Source organism: Carya illinoinensis, chromosome 16 (genome assembly GCF_018687715.1).
Source record: "Carya illinoinensis cultivar Pawnee chromosome 16, C.illinoinensisPawnee_v1, whole genome shotgun sequence".
In the NCBI taxonomy this organism is placed as follows: Eukaryota; Viridiplantae; Streptophyta; class Magnoliopsida; order Fagales; family Juglandaceae; genus Carya; species Carya illinoinensis.
The window spans coordinates 6345444-6370987 of NC_056767.1; the positions used below are offsets into that span (position 1 = coordinate 6345444).

Here is a 25544-nt window from a genome sequence, read left to right on the forward strand (position 1 = left end):
CAGTCACAAGTATTTATTGAAAAAGCAATAATATATTTAAATCTAAAATGAAGTTTGAAAAATACTTACAGCGCTATAAGATAATTTTCGAATGATCGACGAGCGGCAAATGGCCAAGAAAAAGCAACGTAACAGTGTAAAAACACTGTGGTTGTGGGTTGTAAAATACCCACTTTTGAACGGGAACAAACCAAAGCTCAGGATTTATAGGGAATTGGTTAGGGGTGTTTATGAAGTTAAGGGAAGTTGAGTTTGGCCGTGGGTGACGGCAAAAACGGCGGTTGAAGGGCTAAAATATCCAAATCGGAAACTAACTTGTGGGAGCTACTCCGGCGACGGATCGAGACCGGAAATGGGTGGGTTAGGATGGCAAAGAGTCGGTGATGAAGTGGTGAAGAGGTGGTGGTCGGAGGTGGAGCGACGGCGACAAATCGGAGCAAAAACCGTTTGGCTTGGAGGAGCTATTTCGGCTAAACGGCAACTCCGTTGACAGTGGAAATTTGTGGGGTGGTTCACCGGAGGGAGGGAAAGAGATTGGTGGTGGTGGTGTGGAGCACGTCGCCGGCGAGCGGCGGTACTGGGCGGCTGGGTTAAACGGCGAAATGGGTAGGAAAGAGAGATAGAAAGTGAGTCCGAACGGGGGAAGGGAAAACACGGGGGAGAAGGAAAAAGAAAGAAAAGAGAAAAAGAGAAAGGGAAAAGAGAAAAGAAAAGATGAAGGAAAAGAAATGAGATCCAATCCTCATCTCTAGAGTCCAAAAATTGATCTAACGGAAACAACTTTAAAAGCAATAAAACCAAAAAAATATTTTAAACACTACGTAAAACTAAAATAAAGTAAATAACTAGTAAAAACTAACTATTTACTTTTAAATCCAAAGATAAGCTAAAATAAATTAAATAATTTAAACTCAACAGCAATTAAAATCTAATTAAAATCCAATACTTTCAAATAAAAGAACTATTATTTTAATTAAATTAAAATATTCTTTCAATAAAAATATACGTAAAAAAGAGATATCACATTTTCGAATATTCAAATCCAAATTCAGATGCACATCTCTAATCCGTGTTAATCTCTATAGAGTGGCAAATGAAATAATCTAAGGTTGGATGACAGTAGGAGGGAAAAGATAAGATCGTGGGTGGGTGAATGACGTTGAAGTTCAAATCTCAAATTTCCAAAGGTTCAACAATTGGTGGGTGGTGGAGTTAGTGTTGCAAGATATTTATTAATGGGTTTAACTTACTTTTTGAGGAGATCTGAAATCATGGTTTTCTTGTGATAGTGTTGTTGGCCAATTTTGTCAAAGAGATCACACACTTCTTTAATTCATTGGCTTTATGGTACAGCTATATTTTTCTTTTTCAAGTCAAACTTTGTATAGGGGCATTAAATTATTAAAGTTGTGACTTTATTTTTGAGTTGTTACTATTTTTACAATTTATTTCAGTTTTTTAGATGTTAGTATTACCTATTTGTCTCATCTTAGTAAAAGGGTAAGTTACAACTTATGTTCTAAAGTGGGGGAGAAAGAGAAACAAATGATATTTTAGAAAGATAAGTTTTTCTCTTTTCCAAGTTTTATTTTCATTGAAGGTATATCTTCAATAATACAGTATGTTGATGCATTTGTTTTTGGTTGGATGACCCTCTCCTTTCATACAGTTGTTCTTGAAAGTAATGTATTTGAAGTGTTCATCCATGGCCTGTTTGACAATAAGTTGCAACAAATAAAAAAGATTAATATTTACCTGGTTCGACACCAAAACCTATGTTCACATGGATATACAAACTATTTATCCTTGCAAAACTCTTTACAATTGCTCCCATAGAGTTCTCTCTAAGAAAAAAAGAATTTGGAGCTCTTTCTCTCTTGTTCTTCCCTTCCCTTAAGATCTCTAAATGAAGTCAATTCCTCCCTTTGCCGCCTCTCTTTCCTCTTCTAGTTGATCTATTTTCCTTGCTTTATGTCTCATCCTTCCCAATTTAAAATTTTTACCCCTCTTACTTTATATCTCATCTCCCTCAACTTTCCTCAACTTTATGTCATTTTCCCTCCTACTTTATGTCTAATCATTTCCTTGTATTTGTCATATAACCTCCTACTCTCTTCTATTCAAGTACAGTGGAGCTTCAATCTTCCATGGGCCTTTGGTGGCCTTTGCACATGTTCTTATTTTACCTTTTAACACAATTTTTTTTGTTGATCACAATATGGCGGTGATTAAAAAGAAAAAAAGAAGAAGAAAAAAAAAAAACTAAGGGGTTGTTTAGGAAATATAGCCAATTTTATTTCAAAATTTCTTATATTTTCATTTTTAAATATCATTCAAATATAAATAATCATTATATTTTTTAATTTTTAACTTTTATTTTTCAACTTTTTTATATAATCATTACCTAATTATTACAACTTTTTTAAACTTGTAAACAAAATATAAAAAACAATTCAATCTTTTCTAATTTCAAAACAAAAAATTATATTCTAATAATATTTTTATTCAAATTCTCCTTAATCATTTTTTAAAACTCAATAAAATATCTTAATTAAAACTATTTCACTACTATTTATATATTTCTCACCTGACCTCGCTCCCCCAATATTCCTTAAAGCTCTAATGCTTGACATAATTGAAGTTTGACATAAACAAAATGTTTTTATAATTAATTTTAATATAGGGATTGGGGTATAAAGACTATATTACTAAGAATTATCACGAGAGAGAAGGCAAATGCTAAATCATTAACAGACATTTATGGGATTTTAAGAGATATCCCATCTAAACATTTAACTTGCAGTTTTGAGTAGTGGAGTATTATTCACATGTTTCACTATTACTTATTATTTTATTATTATTTATTATTTATTTTTTATTATTTTATACGACTATTTAATATTTTATCATTATTTTTTTTATTATTCACAAAATATATAAGAGAACCTCAATCTATCTCCCTCCCTGTGCTTGATCCATTTAAGAAGCACACAGGAAATTGCCAATGAATCGATTTCGTATCAAGACTTGACCTCTTCTTTAGTGTAGACAGCTTTGACCTCCCACCTGCCATCAGAAGTATTTTAAATTTTGGGATTTAAATACACTTTTCATTTGTAAATTACTAAGAAATTAAGAATCATTAATTTTTAAAAAAACTACAAAAACACTTAGATTTTACTCCTTAATTACCGTCGGTTATCAAATTGAACCCTAAGATAAGCTTCCACTAGATTGCACCACGTCGCTTATTTTTGTTTACTTCTTTTTAAAGTTTCATTAGGGTGAAATGCATTATTCAGTTATTAAAACTTTTCATAATTTTATTTTTAAATATTATTTAAATACAAAATATTTTTTAATTTTAAATTTTTAAAATTTTCATTTAATCAATGTCATATTATTATTTAAACACAAAAATCAATACAATTTTTATAATTTTAAAAATAAAACATAAAAATCAATAACTTTAACACTTTTAAAAAAATATTATAATATTTTATCCAACTTTTTTCTATTCGTTCAAAAATCTAATAAAATATATTCACTCAAAATATATTACTACTATTTATAAAATTATAAGATATTTTAAATATCCAAACATACCTTTAATATCTTAACACTTAAAAATCCAAATTATTATTTTTAAGATATACATTCTTAGAAAATTACGCGAAATATTATTTTGACCAAAATTTAACTAGAAAATTTTAAAAACCCAAAATATTTTAAACACCCAAAATATCCTTCCCTCCACAAAAGTAATAAAAATCATTAGATCCCAAAACTTTAGCTTCATTCGTTAATATAAGAAATATATAAATAGTAATGAGATAATTTATGAATATTAATAAAATAATTTAAATTAAAATTTTTATGAAGTTTTAAGAAAGAAGAGAGAAATATTGGAATTAAAAAAAATATAAACTTAAAAAAGGGTTAGAATATAATTTTTGTTTTGGGATTTGAAAAATTTAAATTATTTTTTTGTTTAATTGTTTTGTTTAAAAGTTTAAGAAAATTGTAATGATTAGGTAATGATCAGATAAAAAATTTGAAATAAAAAAATGTTTGTATTTAAATATTATTTAAATATTGAGACGAGATGGTTTGAAATGTTTTTAAAACCAAATCAGACCTACAAATTTTGAACGGAATCTTTATCAAAACTAAATTTTTTAAACTTAGAAAACTATGACCAAACAAGTTTCCAAAGGTGAAATATGTATTTATTTAAAACTATAAATGTATAGTTGTTCTTTATTATCTCTTAAGACTAGTTTGAACATTTGACAACGTCTCAGATATTTTCATATATATATTTTATTTCTAAATATAACTCAAACATATAATATATGTTTCAAATTTAACATTTTCATCTAATCAGTACTTAATTATTATAATTATTTTAAACTTTTAAATAAAATACAAAAAATGTATAACTTTTTTCAAATTTTAAAATAAAAATAATATTAAAAACATATATCCAATCAATTTTTAAATTTATAATATTTTTATTTAATTTTTTTATCTCATTCTTCATAATTTAATAAAATATCTTAACTTAAATTATTTATTTATTTATTTATTTATTTTTGTGGTGAGAAAGATTATAATCGGAAAGGATAGAAAAGGGACGTTCATCTCACGTTCGTACCGTGATAAAACCATTTTCTTTGCAAAATTGCACGTTGCATTATGGCCTAGTGGCCTACAACGTGATACATGATGCCACTCCTAAAGTCCTTTCCTCCCTACCCTTTTGACCGCTCCCTTTTTTAAGGTCATTGTCGTACTAATATTACCCTTCAACGTATCTGAACCGTATGAAAAATATCAATTATTATATTATTTTTGTAATTATATATTCTTTTTATAAATAAAATAAAATTTACACACTTTAAAACTCTATTTAGCATCACTCTAATTTGAAAGTTAGGATTGATAAAGTGTTATTAATTTTATTATAAAATATTGTGTCATTAATTTTATATAAAACTATTGATTTTTAATGATAATATGAAAATATCACAAATTTAGTTTTAAAATAACTTAATAATTATTTATGAATTCATTTTATTTTTATTTTTTGAAAAAATGAATTCATTTTATTTAATAGTATAACATGTTCTCACTTGTTGATGACTTTGGCTTTAAGAATTGTTTGGATAGTGGGATGAGATGATATAGTTTTAAATGAAATTTGAAAGTTAAATAAAATATTGTTAGAATATTATTATTATTTTGATACTTGAAAAGATTAAATAGAAATTAAAAAAAATTTGAGTTATTTATTATATTTGATATAAAAATTTAAAAAAATTATAATGATAAAATGAAATGAGATAAATTAAGAATATTTCTTAATCCAGACAGCCTTTAGGTGATCCACGAGTATCCCATAGACGGTTGAAGATTTTGGGTTTTTGGTAAAGCAACAATTATTAGGCAATAAACTTTCTAAAATAACGATATTGGTTTTATAATTATTTTACTACTCTTTTATAACTAATTAATTTAATTGTGCTTTTCCATTAAAAAGTATTAAAATTTTATTGATTTGAATGTTTTAATTTTACTTAATTACTCCTAAAATTATAAAAAAATCGTATGTGTCTCGTTACTCAATTTTCTAAACTCTTTGTAAGATCACGTTATTGATTTTATTATCTTAAAAGTGTAAGTTGGATAGAAAAAACACTATTGTATTTTATATAATAATTCACAAACTGACGTGATTTTATATAATATATTAAATTTATTTAATAATAAACATAATTTTACAAAATAACATATCATATAAGGCTTATTCATTTTGTAGATTTACTTTTGTAAGATTTTTTTTGTGACTAAAATATCTTTTTATTTAAAATCTTCTAAGATGATGTTAGTTGATTGACAACTAAGTAATAAATAATTTATATTTTGAGTAAGTTTTTGCTTGGAGGGCATGCAAGGAGATACTTACCACAAAAGCTAATCTAATTAATTAAAGGGTAGATGTTGATGGGGCTGTTGTTTTTGTGACTATAGGATGGAAAATTTTGCTCATGCATTGCTTTTTGTCCTTTCATTCATGAGTACTGGTTGAGGAAATTTCCTATTTTGCAACAATAGAGTCAGTTTCCTATTTTCATGGCTACTACAATGCAAGTATTTTTAGCAAGATCAGCAGAGGATTTATCTAAGTTGGTTCTAATGGCTTGGGGCTTTTGGCATAGGAGAAATAAGATGATCTACGAGCAAATCAATTTACCACCTCTGCAAGTAATAGAGTTTTCTTTCTCTAAGAAGATTATGCTAGATTCTGGGTTGCAACAACTTGTTAGTTCCAAAACAGTGAAGTATAGGTGGTCTTCACCACCTTCTAATAGGCTGAAACTTAACTGTGATGGAGCTATATTCCTTGACCAAAATAAAACCGGCATTGGAGCAATTCTTAGAGATTCTTATGGGTTTGTTGTTATGGCTCTAAGTAGAGGAGAAGAGGAATTTCTTGAACTAAAAGTTGTGAAAGCTATTGCTGTTTTGAGAGGACTGCAATTCTGTTTTAACAATGGCATTTGAAACTCTATGATAGAAAGTGGTTATAAATATTTGGTTGATGAAATTAATAGTGAAGAGGATTCTTTTACAGTCATGAGGACTGTCATTGCTGAAATTAAAAGATTAATGAAGCGCGTCACGGATTGCACAATGCAGCATGGAGGTCAACTTGCTAATGCTGCTAGCTAGACATGCAAGGACTATTTCACAAATGCAGCTGTGGTGGCTTTCTATGCCTAGTTTTATTGAACATATTGTTTAGAGAAAATCTTCCCGCAGGCGTATCCTTTATTCTCTCAAAAATGGCATCCAATGAGAATGTGCCACATAGACACTCTATTTTTCAACCTTGTGGCTGCATTGTAGAGAAATTTTCCATTTTCCATCTCTCTCAGGCCCCCCCCTCTCTCGGGAACTACTCTCTCCCTCGAGCTCAAGCCCCACCCACTCCATCCAAACACGAAAAATGCAACAAAGTGAGTCATCTTCACTCCTTTGATGATTCTGGGAAATCAAGAAGTTATCTTCAAAGCTGCTTCTGAGTTTCTACCCATGATCATTGAGATTTTTTTTTTTTTTCCAATTTTAATTGCAGTAAAATTCAAACCAAATATCGGAAAGATGCATGTACAATGGACTAACAATAAACTTTCTTACATTTTTACTTTCAGGTGTACAAAGCTTGATAAACGAAATCAGTTCTATCCCAAGAGCAAAGGTGGAAAACTGGTTGTTCCTCCATATTCTTTCTAATGTAAATTTATAGTAGTCTACCAAAAAGTTTTTGGATGGAGCTACGATTACCAGTTTAAAAAATCTTCCCCAAATTTATTTCAAATTTTAGTGTGAAAATTTTTGGATAGATCTATGATTTTTGTATTTATAAAATACAGTGCGATTTTTGTAAGATCTAGATAAACATTGAACGGGTGGGCTCGATGGGAGGGAGGGAGTGGGTTCCTGAGAGAGAGAGAGAGAGAGAGAGAGAGAGAGAGAGAGAGAGAGAGAGAGAGAGAGAGAGAGAGAGAGAGAGAGAGAGAGAGAGAGAGAGACGGAGGAAGGGAGGGAGGGGTGATGGGGCGCTCGACGAGCTGTGACGGACTGGGAACGTGCGACGGAGCGCAAGGGATAATACCGAAGTGAATTTGTTCTCTATTTTTCTAATGTATTGGACTTTGCTATCCCCTATAACGTGGTTCATAGTATTTAAAAGTGGATTGCTCACGTGTCTATCTGTTATTTGTTGCCGTTAAGGGACTGAGAACGGCGTAACCGTCCAGAAGAGGGCCTCGTTTGTTTATGTGGATCGGTTATCTTGAACTTAGGTTGAGGTCTTTAATATCTCTTTGCAAGTTCTATTTTCTATAAAAAATAAAAAATAAAAATACAGTCTTACAAGTGTAAATTTATTATGATTTTTTTTAAAAAGTGAGATTTATTATTAAAAATTAATTAATTTATGAGTTTGAAATTTACTCATTATTTTTAAAAGAGTATCGAGATTTGTATACTCTAAAATATTAAATAAAATTTCTCAAAAAAAATAATTATTAATATTTTCTCAGCTATTTAATGTGAAGAATCATTTAAAAGATTTCCTATCTTAAATATAACATTTTTAAAAAAATTCATAAAACTCTTTTAAAAAAAGTATGAAACCATACATACTGACTTCCACGTGTATCCCCATGGATGGTTGAAGATTTCGTAGATTTTTGGGACCTATAACACGTGTTGTGTCCAACCCCCGCTATAAATTAGGGAAAGTATCCAATAAAATTCGGAGGAGAAACGTGCGAAGCTCATGATAATAGTCTGAGAGGGTACGTACGAAAGAACTCAACAAAACCCAAATGAAATCTGATTTCGAATCCGTTTCAGAACTCGTGGAAGGAAGAAGGCCAGGCCGAGAGATGAGTGGCTCCGACTTCGAGCTTTGCCATGGCGGTGTCTAACCCTGAGGCCGCGTAGCCCGACCTTTTGTTTTGAGCCCTGGATGGGCCAGTCAACCTCGACGGCTGCAAGTTCTGGCCGCCGTGAAAGCAGTCAGAGCCAGATATCAAAGACCAAATCAAAGGCCCTGATCTACCCGATGCAAGTTGATGACGCGGAAGGACAGCAGGGGACGATCGATGGAGATAAAGATTACATCTCCAAATTGCCAGACGAGTGTCTGGCTTGCATTTTCCAGTCCCTCGGCTCCGGTGACCGCAAACGCTGTTCTCTCGTCTGTCGCAGCTGGCTCCGGATCGAGGGACAGAGCCGTCACCGTCTCTCACTTAACGCCCCGTCGGAACTCCTCCATATGATCCCTTGTATCTTCTCTCGATTTGATGCCGTCACCAAACTCGCCTTGAAATCTGATCGTAAATCCGAGAGCATCGGCGACGAGGGGCTCGTACTCATCTCACTTAAATGTCGCAATCTCAAGCGCCTCAAGCTTCGTTCTTGTCGCGGTTTGACCGATGCTGGCATGGAGGCATTCGCGAAGAATTGCAAGGGTTTGAAGAAGCTCTCCTGTGGATCTTGCACCTTCGGAGCCAAGGGAATGAACGCGGTGCTCGATAATTGCTCGGCTCTCGAAGAGTTATCCGTGAAGCGCCTGCGTGGCATCACCGATGGGGCGGCTGAGCCGATTGGACCGGGCGTAGCCGCTTTAGCTCTCAAAACGATTTGCCTGAAGGAGCTCTACAACGGGCAGTGTTTCGGTCCAGTTATTATTGGCGCAAAGAATTTAAGAACCTTGAAGCTGATCAAGTGCACTGGCGATTGGGATAAGCTTCTCCCAGTGATAGCGAATCGTGTCACTTGCTTAGTCGAAGTGCATCTCGAACGTATTCAGGTCACCGATCTCGGCCTCGCGGGGATCTCTAGTTGTTTGGATCTGGAAATTCTGCATCTTGTCAAGACCCCGGAGTGCACGAACATGGGGCTCGTATTGCTCGCAGAGCGTTGTAGGCTCTTGCGGAAGCTTCACATTGACGGATGGAAGGCGAATAGGATAGGCGACGAGGGCTTAATTGCTGTCGCGAAAGGTTGTTCTAATCTTCAGGAACTGGTTCTCATCGGTGTGAATCCTACAAAACTGAGTTTGGAATCTTTAGCATCGAATTGCAAGAATCTAGAGCGCTTAGCTTTATGTGGAAGCGATACCGTTGGCGACGCAGAGATTTCTTGCATTGGTGCGAAATGCTTAGCATTAAAGAAGCTCTGTATAAAAAGCTGCCCCGTTTCGGATCAAGGTTTGGAAGCTTTTGCGGGCGGTTGCCCGAATTTGGTGAAAGTGAAGCTTAAGAAGTGTAGAGGAGTAACGCCCGAGGGCGCTGAATGGTTGAGGGCAACTAGAGAATCACTTGCGGTGAATTTAGATAATGGTACGGCCGATCATCAGGATGCGAGTGCGAGTGACGGTGGAGCACAAGAAAACGTTGTTGAAAACCCACCTCCTCCTCCTGTGAATACCCAGATGGAGGCGGCTGTTCCATCGAGCAGTACTGCTCGATCAAGCTCGTGGAAGTCGAAGCTAGGGGTGGTTAGCATTTTGAAGAGGTGGTCAAGTGGTAACAGCAGTTCCCGGGGTATTTAGATAAGCATTTCCAGCAGAAGTTCCAGCTCAAATGGCATGCTTGCTCTTGCTCCGTTTACATTGTTTTGTGTTGTGTTATCCAGTTCTGCCTCTTTTTTCTAAATGTATTTAATTTGATTCCGAATGCTGTTAATTGCCTTTAGACTTGAATCTTTGCTGTTGCAAGTTGTAATTTCACACATACCATTTCTGCTCATTTGGTAAACTTACTCTTTGACTGTGTTTTATTGAATGAGTGAAACCCCCTGCCATTTCTGTTCACAGACACGGCACATGTTTTCCTAACCAATTGCTGCTTTTCTTTTGTTGGTTTTAATTACAAGAAATTGTCTACTAAAGCCTTTGCTATTAGCTAGTTCTCTTGATGCACATAATTGGAAGGGCAGTAGATACGTTAACTGTTAAGTTCTTATGTTAGTATCTGAGGATTTCATGAGTGACCTTAGTCTGAGGTGGGAATGAGAGTATGACTTAAAAGGTTGTTAACTGTTAGTTAAGAATAAATTTTCAGGGGGAGATGATCAAAGCGCAATAATTTCCTACAATTAAGGGAATGCATGTAATACTGCATATTTGATTCCATTCGCACATCTATTTTTTTTCCCTGCAGCCAATATGCCTTCCTTGTGTCAAACAGGGTGATGTGGAAACAGGGTTATATTGCCTATCTGCAATCCTTGTTCTGCATCCCTGGGATGCTGGAATAGGTTTACACATTATTCATAGTCTGTGATGAGTACTTAGTTACTGGATTATTGTGTTGGATTTGATGTGTGTTCTGCTTTGGTCTGGAGATTAATTGTGGTTTCTGGTTTTGTGAATTAAATTTTCTGTCATCCTTTGGTGAAAAGCAAAGATATTTAGGTGCTGCCTAAGGAAATATAACGTATGCAGTAGATAGGGTTGGATAAGGTTGAAGGTGGAATAAAAAACTTTCGTTTTTATGAAAGAGGGAGGAAATGGTTTTCGCATTTCTGAATGTAGTAAAAGGATGTCTAAGTTCATGTGTCTATGTGAGACGGCAGCTTTATGGGTGGCTAAGGGGATAGAGGATTGCTTAGAACTCATCTGTCATGGGGGATTCTTTAGGGAGCTAAGGATAGGTAATGGAGTTATCATCATTCAACATCATATTAATGCAAGGAGTAGTTTTTTTATAACTCTTAGATGGAATGGAAGGAGGAAAGGATATTGGTGATCTTGGAATGCGCAATGGCATTTGATGGAAAGGTTTTCTGCATTCCATTCAAAGCATCATTAGGTCTAAAGCTTCTATTCTGAAGCATGCAAACAAAGGGGAGTTTGTTGATGGAAAGACAGTGGGAAGGCCTCCCTCGGTCAAAGGTGCCTCATACGCCATGGTGTTGAGGTCACAGACAGGTAGTCCGACAGATAATAGCTCCGCGGCGGAAGGAAAGGGTAAGACACTTGGAGGAGACAATGGTTGTCAGGTGACATTGAGAGAAGTGGAAGGTAAGCACCATGTGTTGCAAGGTGAAATGGTTGCCTCTGTCTAGTGTTTAAGGGTGGGAGAAGTGGAGGGGGTCTTGTGGGTTGTAAAAGCTTAATTGACGGGAGTTATGGAGTATGTGAAGGATCTTATTATTACAATGGATAAGGGGCTAGACTTGGTCATGGGTTTGGATGGTGGGTTAAAAACGGACAAAAGGGGGGGGTGGGGGTTAGATCCTATGGGTTTGAAGGCCTTAATTGCACTGACACAAGGCATTTTGACACCATCATTGATAGGCTCATCGGACGCTAGCATCACAATTCACACCGGTATCACTTAGGACATTGGCAGCTTGTCATCTGATTGCCCTCAATCACCAGTTGCAAATGGGGTTGTTACCTTTTTCCAGGGTTCACTTTCAGTTGAAGATAGGGGTCTTTCAAGGGTTTTGAGTGCTTTGGAAAAAGTAGATGAGTCTCTTTCAGAAGATGAAAATGGGGTAACAAAAAATAGTGCTTCCCCTACCAATTCTATGCCTGCTAAGGGAGCAATGGGGTCTGAAAAAGTGGCACAGAAAGGATCGTCAGGGGGTGGGGCACCTGCAAGCACTGTCCTCGTCAATGGAATGACAACACCTATGCCGGAATCATTAATGGTGACAACAGCATTGGACAACAACAATATAGCTGTTGAGGAGGTTCGGGATTTGAATGTAGGGTATGGTGGGGAGGAGAGGAAATTATGGGTTTGTCATTGGTGTCTTATGAGGAGGAATGTCTAGGTCAGGAGTGTAGTTGGGAACTGTGTCTGAGGATAATGTTATTCCCCTAGTTTCTTTCCCTCTAATAAACAATATAGCGGGTTCATCATTGAATTTGGTTTGCATAAGGTTAACGAGATTCAGTATATTGTGGGGCTTTCATATGGAGGATGTGAAGACCAATTTAAAGACTACTCACTGCGACTGAGGCGGGCTATTTGCTTGAAACCAAATCAAGTTTTAAGAAAAGCAGGGAGTGGCAATCAACTAAGACGCTAAGGGAGGTAGCTTAAGTCGAGGGAAGACTAAAGGGAGGGCTTATGAAGATTTCCTTGTAGAGAGGGAGTTTTGGGAGGAGTATTAGTCTTAAGGGAAACAAGGGGTTGGATATGGGGAGGTGTGTTCCATTCCAATTTGGGCTTGGTGTATTTCGGATAGATTTCTAATTTTCATGGGCTCTTCAGGTCATTAGGAGATCTCTAGTATGGGCTAGGTGTTTTTTTGTATACGTCTAGTGTATTTGGTTACTCTGATTGATATATATATATATACATAGAATATTTTTACTTTAAAAAAAAAAAAAAAAAACACTAATGGAGATCCTTGTAAACTGAATTAGATAATTGTCTTTAATGACAATATATCAACCTGGCGGGGCAAATTCTTACTGCATTGGTGTTGGTCTTGCATTTTGATCTGCAAAATATTGATTCACCCAACCTCCTATCCTTGAACTTATCTGTTTTCAGTAGCAACATTTGTCTAGTGAAGTGAAGGGAACCCTAACCTTTTCTCTTGGTTTCATAATTTGGGAAAATCCCTCTTTCATGCATGCGCATCCTCTTAAGATATTGACAACTTCTGGTGACATCTCTACGTGTCTACTTGGATATGGGAAATCAACCTTTACCTTTTTTGTCCATCTTTAGTAGCGATCAGTTTGGCCTTATGTTGAACATTTTAGGTTGATTAGCCTAACTCGTGATTCAAGCTAAACTGTTTCTGTTTCTATGGTTATTGTTTGATGGTTAGGAAAATCTTCAGAAAGTAGTATTTAATGTTATTAGTTGTATCATACGGTCAATATCTACTCTCTCTCTCTCTCTCTCTCTCTCTCTCTCTCTCTCTCTCATACTTGCATATCACAGACAATTATTTCTTGAGGGTGAGGACCCTAGGCAGGGGGGCTTGATCTTTCTCACTAACAGGTTTCGTGTGAAGCTCATGATACTTCTGCCATATGATGCAAGAGAATTGCTTTTTTGCTGATGCAAGTATGAAAATACCTGGTAGCCTACACTTGTTACGCTGTTGCCCATTGGCCCAACAGGCGTCCATGATTGCATTGTTATAAGAAGTTTGCTAAGGGAGGAGCAGTGAGCAGCTGATTATTGGTAGTCTTGGAGTAAAATGGTTTCAATCATCGTGGATGCTAGGGCATGACCTCTGGTGTCAACTTCTTTAAGGTTGCATTGTCAATCTAGGGTGCATTAGATGGGAGTTCCCCAGTTTATAATGACAGGATTCATTGGCCTGCTCATGGTGCTTATTTTGGCCAGAAAAGAAGACAAATATAAAGGTATACTAAACTTTGTGTGTATGTTGATGGTCCTTGTTTACTCAACATGTAATCTTTGCCAGTATGTTACCATTCTAATCTATATTTGTGGGTGTGCAAGTATCTTGAAATAAAAAATTGATTAAACATGTTTTATTATTTCACTTATCAAAAAAACAAAAAAGTTGTTGTCATTGGTGCTGCCAGCCTTTTCGCTTGCAGATAATACATTGAAACGTGACATAATGTATCAGTAACTGAAAAATTTTGGGTCTGAGTACAGAGTTTGCACAGCTAACATATGTGGAGGAGTGACCCATAAATGTAACTAAAAGAGTTACTTACATGGTTGTTCTTGATTGCAGCAGTGACATTTATGCTGATGCCAACAATAATGATGTTTCTGGGGCAATCAGATTTGGCTGAGCTTCTATCTCATAGGCAAGGTTATGCCTTAAATTTTGCCTTTGGCACTCCCTCTCCACAAACACACCCCTCCTTTCGGGCATGTCCATATGTTATATATGCATATATATATATATATAAGTAATGTGAAGTTATATATAGGAATGGTAACCAATAGTGGGGGCTTGTGCTACTACCGAGAATATTGCAGACTAAATTATCAGTAAGCAAAAATAAGTAACAATAGCCTTGAATTATGGAATGTGATGACTGGTGAGAAAAGGAAACTGTTGTTATTGTAAGGCTTGATTTGCAGCTTTAAGAGATGTTTTCTTTGTAAGATATACCTCTAGGGAATGAATTAGTTGGATGCATGTTATCTATATTGATAATTTTATGTGGTAAGATCTACAATATTATGTCCCATTACATTTCTCCCTAGCCTAGAATTTCCTCTATAAGTTTGAACATAGGCATTTCAATGTAATTTTTTATTTTTTGGAATGCACAGAACACACCCTTTCAAACATGGCCATGATTTGATCTGTCTGTGCATAATGGGGATTCTTTATTCCTCTCCATTCTCATTAGGAATACTCATTCTTATTCCTTAACAAAGGGCACCACACACGATCACGGCGGTGGTTCCACACCTGGAAAGCCGGTCTGAGGGTAATTGTACCACCCCTAAAGGCCATGTCCATGGCCACAATCAGGGGTCATTAGACCACTCCCATGGGTTTTGTGGGGTAGCTGATAATCCAAAATGGTTGAAGTCTTGAAGATCAGTTTTTGAAAATAGAGGTATTTTCACCAAGAATTTACCAATATCTCAGGGGTAGTTATTTTCCTCACTTTCTAAAGGTCTGTTCATCATGGAATGGTTATTTTTGTCACAGAGACCAATCAAACTGAAATATCTGTTCCATTCAATTTCAGATATTCTCCCTACCAAACGTGGCCTTAATGTTTCAAGTTTTTGTGCATGTATAATTAATTCGTTTGGAGAAATTGCGACATCCAAACGTTGGTTGTTTTTGAATATACTCGAGGTAGAAAATAAGGCAATGTTTGGGAGTCAAATTCTTAATTTATTTCAAATGAATTATTGATAGGATCTATTATTTTTTGAACTTAACATAAAAGTTAAACATATTCTAACATATTTCATACATTTAAATATATCTTAATTTATTTCATGCATTCAAACAAAGCTTAATAAAATTTACAAAACATTATTATTTACAGATCAGTTTAGATTATCTGAGATTATCTTAGCACATGGTCAAGACTTTACAGAGGTTTAGAGATATCATAGAACTGTTCAGATACATAAAAAATAAGATTATTGTCAATAAAGAATATCAAAACTACATGGTCAAGACTTTCTTGTTGGAAGATGCTTAACTTGGTAATGGACAGAACAAAGGAAAATTCTTATTGCAGTCCACAGATGTGGAAAATTCTAATCAAAACCATCACCCTGTCGCCATCTCTACGAAAAGTCAGTTTGTAGATTTGTGAAGATGTTTTCAATGCTTACGGTTTGAGTTATCTGGTTTGATTACATTTGTATGGTTTGAATGTAGACGGCTACATTTATCTGGTTTGATAAATCTCGTTTTATTCTCTTTTCTTTAATTTTCCTCCATTTTCCTTGTGTTCTTTCTTTTGTTTGAAGCAGATTGTCTTTATTTTGCTCTATGAGAATATAGAGGATGAGACTATTGAAGTTTCACTAAATTTTCTAAAGCAATTAAGTCAATTGTACAAGTTTTAGCAAAATACTGCAATAAGTTTTAGCACAAAAACTGTCTACACAGATGAGAAGATGCCAAGATACAACCAAATGGACCCCAGCTACACAAGGGGAACAATGCCATATGCATCCCTCTTCTTTTTCTGAGCCAATTCTAACTCTTTATTCTATTCCCCGAAGACGCAGATTTACGGTAGGAGCAATAAACAAAATTTCTTTTGTAATTTTAACTTCGGTAGAGTCTTTTTAGCTTTTTTTTGTTCAGATTTGAGGTTCTCATCTTGTAGTTTTCTTTCTACTTGCTCAAATCTGAACAAAATATGCTTAAGACACCAAAAATCAAGAAAAAAAATAAACTTGAGTATGTGACTCTGTCAATGGTGGAGGTGGTTGTTCCGTTGATGGTGGAAGAAATTGGGTTGTGGTGGTCGATGATGGTGGTGATTTGGTCGGGGGCGCCGCATTGGCTTATTGCAGAAGAGATTTAAATGTTGTCTCGTCTATTTTGCTCTAGGTTGAAAAGAAGGGTGTTGTAGTTATTTCCCACTGTAAAATGGGGGCAGTTTAGGCATTCTACACATTGGGACTGCAATACAGTCCTCTATATAGCACCGCTCCAGAACAAATTGGCAAACTTTACTTGGTGCCTAGAATGAGATGCTTGCACCACCTATTTCTAGGCCAATATGGTTGGTTGGGGGCTTGAGACTGTGCATTGCCCGTTAAGAACAAGAACGAAACAAGAAAAACGAAGGTAGGACGGCCTAGGCATGTTGCCCAAGTAAATGTTGTGGGCTGCAAGTTTTGTCATTGGTAAGGATAGAATTGGACCACAACGGTGGACGACTCTACAATCTAGACTAGTTAGACTAGTTTAGGTTGTTGTAGTTATGAATTATAGGATGTTATGGTATTAAAAGTGTTTATGAGAGTTATAAATAGTAATAAAAAGTAATTAAAAAGTAATAATAAAGTAATAAATAGTAATAAAAAATAGGTAAAAAATAAAGAATAGTAATAAAACTAAGTGAAAAGTAATAATAAAGTAATAAATAATAGTGAGAAGTGTTGATGATACCTCAACACCCAAACACAGCCTTAAATATCTCCTATTTTCTAACATGCCATTTAATGATAAGATAAAATAAAATAAGATGAGAGTATCGTACTCACTTTCTTGGATTGTTTACTAATTAGTCTTAAATTCTTAATTCTTAATTTCAATTGATTTAGCTACACCTTAGCTAGATACAGTATTAAAATGTGGAAGTTTTGCCTACTCATTTGAAAAAAAATGTATGGTCTATTCTTAAAATATAGTTTTTTTCTCGTAAATTTTAAATTTATTCATTTTTTTTAAATGGAGTATGTGAAACTTGTATTTGTTAACATACCAAAATGCCCGTTAGGTTTTTTTATTTATTATTTTAATGGGCACTCTCCATTTTAAATGAAAAAGACCCATTACTCGAAGATAATCCTATGTACTATATAAACTTTGATTAATTAATGAACAATGAAGAGAAAAATATCAACTTGACCTTATTGGTGGGACAAGCAGGATTAGTCAATTACAGTGAATCAGAGTTGAGTCCTGGCCTTAGGACAGCGCCCTCATAAATGTATAAATCAAAACATAAAATTAAGCTAAAATCTAAAAACTATAAGTACAACAATCTTTTTTAGGGTTTCTTGAAGCTGAGCCTCCACTGTCCCCTTCTATTCAAATAAGGGGGGGAAAAAAGAAAAGAAAAAAAAAGAAATAATATTTATAGTGTTAAAGTGAGGTTTGCACATTCTTTTTTAAAAATAAAATTCTATACAACATGCCGTTATTTTATTTTTATTCTATTTTATAAAATGTGATATATTTATCATCATTAAATAATTTTTTATTAGATAATATTTTATTATCTAATAATAATAAATATGTTACATCTTATATAATAAAAAAAAAGTTGGATAATGATATGATGTATATCATGATTCATATTTTTTAATATTATTTCATCTTATTTGATCGAATTATTATATATTTTTTAATTTTCATATTAAATAAAATAAATTTTTAAAATTTTTAAATCTTAAAATAAAAATAATATTAAAAAATATATTTTAATAATATTTTATTTAATTTCTAATTTTTATGTCGTGAAATATATCTATCCTGCGGTAAAAAAAATGGGGCTTTGCTAGATAAATGCAGTCGGCATGCAAACGACTGTACGGAATGAATAAAAAAAATTATAAAAATATTTTTTTTTATGGTTGTATAGAATGAATAAAAAAAAGTTATAAAAATAATTTTTTTTTCATATATAGATTCCATATTAATTCATTTTTTTTAAAACGACTGCATACCGATTACATTTACCGACTGTAAAAATCATTTTTCAAAAAAATGGGACAAGCCGAGTAAGAGAAGTCAGCACAGCTCTTAAAGCAAGGTCCTCTCTTTCTTTTCCTCGAGGTCGTTCCTTGGCAGAAGCTCTGAGAGAGAGTAGAATTTCTTGGGATGGATTTCAGCTGTGCTGTGGGATCTCTCCGCCACGTTATAGTCCCAGACAAAGACTGCTTGCTGCCTCTCATTTCCAAGCTCGTCGGCTATTGCATTGTTGCCGCTTCCACCACCGTCAAGCTCCCCCAGGTACGTTCCCTCTTATTTTGTTTTTTCAAATAATGTCCTTTGATCGTGCTTGTTTCTTCGAACTACTTGTCGCTGCAGATTTAGATGTGTTGACATAGGAGTTTTGGGTTGAACTCTGGGTGAGTTGCTAGCTGCCTTCTTTTCTTGTAAGTGCTTGCATGAGATTTTGCATGGTGCGCACTTTTTGATAAGATTGGATATTTGGGGGTCCGTTTTGTGATTGTTACACTCAGTATGAACTGTAGATGGATTCCAGACCTATAACTTATGGGTTTCCTTTTTCTTTCTTCCATACGTAACATGGATTCGAGAATATTCGACTGAAAACATTGATATTCATTTTTATATCCACACACCATCTGTGGAAAGTATATATCTCTTTCAAAAGCTATTGGTTTGAATCCTTGGATTTTGAAAGATAATGTGTGAACTATATCATTATTTTATGAATTTTGTGATCCCCTTACATGCAGCCCAGGAACTTGATTTAATCCCTTTGCAGCTCATTATATTAATGCTTTTGGTTGATTGGACACCATCAGTCATATGGTGCTTTGTACTGAATCTACAGATAATAAAAATTCTGAAACATAAAAGTGTCAGAGGCCTTAGTGTTGTAGCCTTTGAGCTTGACGTAGTCGGCTACACCATTGCTTTGGCATATTGTCTTCACAAAGGACTTCCCTTTTCAGCTTATGGGGAGTTGACATTTATTTTAATTCAAGGTTTGTTCTCGGGGTTCTTATATTTTATTTTTATTTTTTTGTCAATGTAAAGCTTTCTAGTGACGTGGGTACTGTGCCAAAACAAAATAAAAAATTCATACTTGGATTTGTTATGAACTATGCTTGCCTCCTGATCGAGTGTAGAAATGTATATGTTCTGTACCGGTTTATATAATTGGTCTGTGTTGGTTAAATCACTACAGTCGTGTTGTTGCCTGTTATTTGGAAAAAGAATGGTCCACCGTGGGCACAGCCTGGTGGGGTGCTGGGGGGGCGGGGGGAGGGGGTGAGGGTGGCGGCGACATGGGGAGATGGAAAAGCATGTTCCAGAATAAGAATGAGTTGCGTATATTGTAAATTATAAATCGGAGCTAAATTTTTGACTCGGAGAACAATTGACATAAAATTAAGTAACCTGAAATATTTTTATTTATTAGATCCAAGTGTTTCTCCATGCTTGATGCTAAAGAGTATTATTCTTATTTGTGCCTTGTGGTTCGATTCTATATCTTGCTGTCTTATGTTTTCTCACCAAAATGATTTATGCTAGTCCTATTGTCTCATAGTTGGAGTGAATGGATTAGAATAAATAGTCCATGAGAGATAAGTTCAGTTTGTAACGTTTGTTTTCCTACATCTTGAATTAAGCATCTGTTGAACCCTGATCATTATCTTTTAGTTGGCTCTATTGGACGCCCTGGATGAGGTATTGCCTCTGGGATGAGATAACTTTGCGATATCAAAATCTGATGTCTCATTCTTAAAAGATCTAATAAACTTCCTATCTGTTGCAGCTATAATATTAATTGCCACGATTTACTATTATTCTCAACCTTTGGGTACTAAAACATGGGTCAGGGCATTACTGTATCCTTCTTGCTTGCTGTACGTTATTTGATTTGTCTCAAATTTCATTTTGTGAGAGTGAAAATATGTTCAACCTCTTCCTTAATGATAGTTTTCTAGATATTGTGCTCTAGCACCAACTATCCTAGCTGGTCAGATTGATCCTGTTCTCTTTGAGGTCCTCTATGTGAGTAGCATGATCTTTACTTTACTGTCAGCATTTGAACCATATATTATTGGAGTTTCTCACTTGTTTTTTATCATAGCATTTTTTGTCATCGCCTTTATAGGGATATGTATTTGCGAGTACGTATATTATTCAAATTTTAGTCCTTTTTAGAGCTTTTTTTATCCATTTTTTGGATTCTACGGTATGTATGAATTTTTCTAATTTGGGAATGACCTGTTGTTTCAGGCATTTCAGCTTGCAATTTTTTTCTTCGCCAAGATTGCACAAATATGGAACAACTTTTCTGTAAGTGAACTAATGAAGGACCCTATTATGCCGTTCAATTGGATGTTATTGGTAGTTGAGCTCTAATATAATTTATTTTCATTTCTTACTTTCATATTGAAAGGATTCTATAAATTCTCGTGCTACTTGTTGAAAATACAGGGCGGCCACTCTGTTCTCGACCCCAATTGTCCATACCTTCTTTAGTTCTTAATAAATATACCAATATGTCTTACATTTGAATTGTGCATTACAGTATCTCCAAAACCAGAAATTACCTATATTCTGTTAAATGCCCGGTTAATGTTGTCGACTGATAATAAGACAGATACCATCCTAAGAGGCTGTTATGTACACTTGGGTTCGAATATTAGTTAATCTTGTTGTGTGTGTAGAGGCGAAGATTTACTCCATCCACATAGATTTTTTTTTTTTTTGATAAATCTCCATCCACATAGATGAAGTAGCTGTGTAGGTAAATCTTAAAATCTTTACCCATAAATCACCATTTCATGTATTAGTTGTCCCAAAAAAGGAAGTTTGTTTCTGAGTGGAGAGATTAATTAAAATAGATTAAGAATGATTTGATCACTTTGCCAGCAAACTAATGCAGTCTTTTGTCTGCTGTGTATACTTCGTTTGAATATTTGTTTATCTTGTGGATGTGGAAGCAAGTTTTTACTCCATGCACATAAATGAAGTGGCTGTGTCGGTAAATCTTAAACTTTTTTACCCATAAATCACCATTTCACCTATTACTTATCCAGAGAAAGGCAGTTTGTGTCTTAGTGAAGAGAGATTAAATAAAATAGACTTATCTGAGTGTAGGTTAGTCAATTTAAGAATGATTTGATCACTTTCTAAGGAGGCAATGCTGAGATTTCTTTTGATTCAGTTTGCCAGCATACTAATGCAACCTTTTGAGTATTTACAAGTATGTGTTGCCTCTTTGTTCATATTTTGGTGAACAACCATTCTCTGAGCAGAACAGAAGCACAGGGGAGCTCAGTTTCTTAACATGTTTAATGAATTTTGCTGGTTCCATGGGTAAGTCTATAGCTTTAATTGAGCTAAATCTGTTTGCTTCTGATAGATGCATTTAGTGATGTTATGAAACTTAATTTTTTGTTTTGTAGTGAGAGTTTTTACAAGCATCCAGGAAAGAGCACCAAGAAGTGGTATCCTTGCTTTATATTCTTGATTACTCCTCCTTCCCACACAATTAGTAATTTGTGTTCCTTTCTGTGTTGTTCCAGAAAGTAGAAGGTTTTTCAAGTTTGAATTCACTTCTTTTCAAATTTGAGTTTTGTAGTTCATTTGAGGCGTCATGTACTTAGAATATCAATTTTACTGAAAAGATTTAATAGACTTGAAAGTGTTCTAGAAAAAGAAAAAAAAAAAAACTTAGTTTTCTGCACCTTTTGGTTTTAGCATTTCAACAAGTTAGTCTAATGACTTGTTGCACATTTCCACATATTATCTCTCTCAAATGAGGTCCCTCTTAAGTTTTTGTTATTTTTCTGCTGCTCTATTAAAATGCAATTTTCTGTGAGAAATAATTGTCTTTTAGCATCCTTGGTTTCTTGAAAGATGCCGAAAGAAAACAATTGGTATGATTTTTCAAGCACAGAGACATTTCTTGTTCAAATATGAACACCATAGTGTATGATTTGAATTTATGCTTCACATGCCCTACCTTTCTAGTTTCTAAGCAACACCATGTACACTCCATGGTTTCTTTGTATCATTTAAGCTGTTGGTGCCAGCTTGCATAAATTTGGTGCATAATTTCTACCTATTGCTGTCCTTGATTCTTTTGCAGTTCTTTTGGGTGCTGTAATTGGTATTACTACCACTGTTACCATCCTGATTCAGATGATCATGTACCAAAAGCCTCAGGCCAAGCCAGAGAAGAAAATAAAGTAGAACCAACCTGTCATGGGTAGCTTTCCCATCTTACAAAAGCCTCAACAGGTGCGGCCACCAAGCATTCAACACACAAATTTTAAAGTTCTTTAGGTGTGTCTCATCTTTCTTTACAGTCGTAGCTTAATTCAAGGGTTCAGGGGATGTTCCAAGTGGGACTATTCGACATTATCTTATTGTTTATCGAATAAACATTCGATAGCCTATTGTAAACCCTCATCAGGATTCCCTTTTTGGAAAGGTTTACTACTACATCAGGAGCAATGTCTTTCCTCTTAAGGTACTTGTACATCACGTCTTGTTCTCTTAGCCCGAATTTCCTTTTTCTCGGTGCTGCTGCACGCATACTTAACAGGATCAGTTGCTAAGGTTATAGCCTTCTGGTGGGGAAGCACTCTGGAAAACCAACAAATAAAAAGGGTAAAAAATGCTAATGAAATTAAACATCTTCACCTCCATACCCCTTGCAGCTTAATTAAAGAGTTATGCAGTATACTGCACTCTTATATATCCCACTTCTAGTTCTAGCATGCTGTGTTGAAGTGCTGTTACTTTTCAACCTTTAACAAAAAAAATTACAAGGTTGAAGGCAATATCACATTAATGCAGTAGGATAGGAGTGAGATTGTAGTGTAGTATACATTAGAAGAATTATCTTTGGGCATTCTAAAAAACTCAAAAAATTTAGCCTTAAATTTGAAAGAAAAACTATATATATAAATATCTATATATATTAGAATACTAAATTTCACATGCATATAAATTTCTGACTCCCCCATTACAGACTTGCAGTTAAAAAGCTGATGGTATTTAAATCTGACTTATATCTGTTCTGTTGGTCCTCTGCATTTTTTTAATGATAGTAGTTGTGGGTGATTTTCCACCCATACTTACTGAGCTGTTGCTGGAAAGTTTTTGCATTTATAACAAAAATCTAGGGTTTTTAACTGAGGTAGGGTTTTTGTAGAGTGGGATGCAACAATAGAAGGTTGATTAACAGGAGGAAAAAATTTGAATAAGCCTAGATATCAGATAAGACGTTGTAGGTACATGAGGGTTTGCTAAAATTAATTAATATTATATCCCAAAGAGATAAGGAAAGGAAGGGAAGGTGGTAGGGATGGGATGGCCAGTACCATGCATGAGAGCTCTGAGAAAAGAGTGGGTTGCTCCTTTGCCCTCATTATATGTAGCTGTCAATCTATATGCCTGACTCCAATGCAGGGTGCATATTCCTCGCTTTGTGCTTTTCAACCTAACCAGCAAGCATCATCTTTTTTACATCATGTAAATGATTTGTACAACTTTATCGTGTGTAAATTTCACATAATCTATTTTTTTTTTTTTTAAAAAGAAAGTAATATTAGATATAATTATGGATTGTATACTGCACACACTTTTTAAAAAAGAATAAAGTTTATTATTAAAATATTAATTTTGTTCATGTTGACTCTATATTTTTTCACTATTTTCAAGAATAGTGCGAGGCTTTTACATATTTTATGATTGTAAATATCATTTTTCTTAAAAATAAGTGATATATATATATAACTAAAATTCACATAAAAAAACTCATAATTTTTTATGGTGAGTCTCATTTTTTTTTTTTTTAAAAAAAAGGGCTGCATGGAACTAGTAAGTGAAGTTTAAAATTCTTAATAGAGTGAAAAGTGATATTTTTCCTTAAATATAAGATATTTTTTCCTACTATATCTATATCAATACAGTAATGATTTTTACAAACTCTAAATAGTGATATTATTACTAGACAAGCTCATAAAATCATTTAATAAAAAAAGTGGACCCCATCATAAATATATATATATATATTTTTTTTAAAATTTACTTTTTTTTAATAAAAGATTTGTATATATTTTGTAAAATTTACTTCTTCTTTTTTTTTTTTGTTAATAAAAGATTTGTACGAAATTTATCTATATGATATTAGTATCTAACATTTCTCGTATTAATATATAGAGTAAGGGTAGGATTAGTTGGTTAAGGTATGGGCTATAATAATATATTTCATTCAAGTGTTGCAGTGTGGATGTAAAATCTAGGTGGGGATTTTATGATATATTAATCGGTGAACAAAGACCTGAATGGGTAAAGGCAAAAGATATTAGCAGGCTTAGGGTAAGAACTGCAGAATTAACTGCATGCCCCGCCAGCAAACTTGAGCCACATTATAAAAAATATATATTAAAAAGAAAAATTTTAAATGTATTTGATAAAAATTTATTTGTCTATATGTTAGTTATTAATATGCTGAAAATTATAAAATTTAAAATTTAAATTAAAAAAAAAACTAATAAAATAAGTGTTGTCAATAAAAATATAAGTAAAATTATAATTAACATAATACAAATGAGTTTTTCAAAAAAAATAGAAAGAAAAAAATATTATTAGTGGCATGCAATTGTGCAGAAGTTGTCTCATTGCATCATGATGTGATTCATCATTTCTCTTTCTTTCAATATCGTGCTAAGCTAACAATCAGTAACAAAAATAATTGCGTGAAAGGGTTACATATATAGCTGCCACCCTCTGATCTGATGGACTTGACACCTTATGTTTTAACCAAAAGTACTGAATTAAACTAAATAACAAACATACAAATTCAACCTACTTAATTACATAGAAGTAATGAAGTCGTCAAGTTATAGAAAAATTTTATAAAAGTAAATTTATAAACTGATGTAATTTTATATAGTATTTTAGATATACGTTACAATAAAAATAGTTTTAATATATGACATATAATATTAAACTATGTCAGTTTATAAGTTTATTTTTGTGAAATCTTTTTATAACTAAACAATTTCTCTTAATTATATAGCAATTACCCTTCGTCTCCTCGCCCAACTGATAGAACTCAC

At 34.0% G+C, this 25544-nt stretch overlaps 2 protein-coding genes across 2 annotated transcripts; both read left to right on the plus strand.

Moving 5' to 3' along the window:
- Nucleotides 1–8322: 8322 nt before the first annotated feature.
- LOC122299160 (F-box protein At1g47056-like) lies at nt 8323–10421 on the plus strand. The gene has a single exon (XM_043109163.1). It carries the CDS (start codon nt 8543–8545, stop codon nt 10130–10132), a length of 1590 nt encoding a protein of 529 aa, XP_042965097.1. The 5' UTR covers nt 8323–8542; the 3' UTR covers nt 10133–10421.
- An 8048-nt stretch (nt 10422–18469) lies between these two features.
- On the plus strand, nt 18470–22944 carry LOC122298664 (mannose-P-dolichol utilization defect 1 protein homolog 2-like). The gene is made up of 8 exons (XM_043108519.1): nt 18470–18714; nt 19286–19439; nt 20234–20306; nt 20406–20472; nt 20701–20760; nt 21726–21786; nt 21876–21917; nt 22562–22944. Exons 1-8 carry the CDS (start codon nt 18583–18585, stop codon nt 22663–22665), a joined length of 693 nt encoding a protein of 230 aa, XP_042964453.1. The 5' UTR covers nt 18470–18582; the 3' UTR covers nt 22666–22944.
- The last annotated feature ends 2600 nt before the right edge of the window (nt 22945–25544 follow it).

Excerpts from the sequence above, each read along its gene's own strand:
- LOC122299160 (XM_043109163.1), top strand. The coding sequence starts at position 8,543 with ATGGGCCAGTCAACCTCGACGGCTGCAAGTTCTGGCCGCCGTGAAAGC.
- LOC122298664 (XM_043108519.1), top strand. The coding sequence starts at position 18,583 with ATGGATTTCAGCTGTGCTGTGGGATCTCTCCGCCACGTTATAGTCCCA. Across the intron at positions 19,440-20,233 it reads GACATTTATTTTAATTCAAG|CTATAATATTAATTGCCACG; the intron begins GTTTGTTCTCGG and ends TATCTGTTGCAG. Across the intron at positions 21,787-21,875 it reads GAATTTTGCTGGTTCCATGG|TGAGAGTTTTTACAAGCATC; the intron begins GTAAGTCTATAG and ends TTTGTTTTGTAG.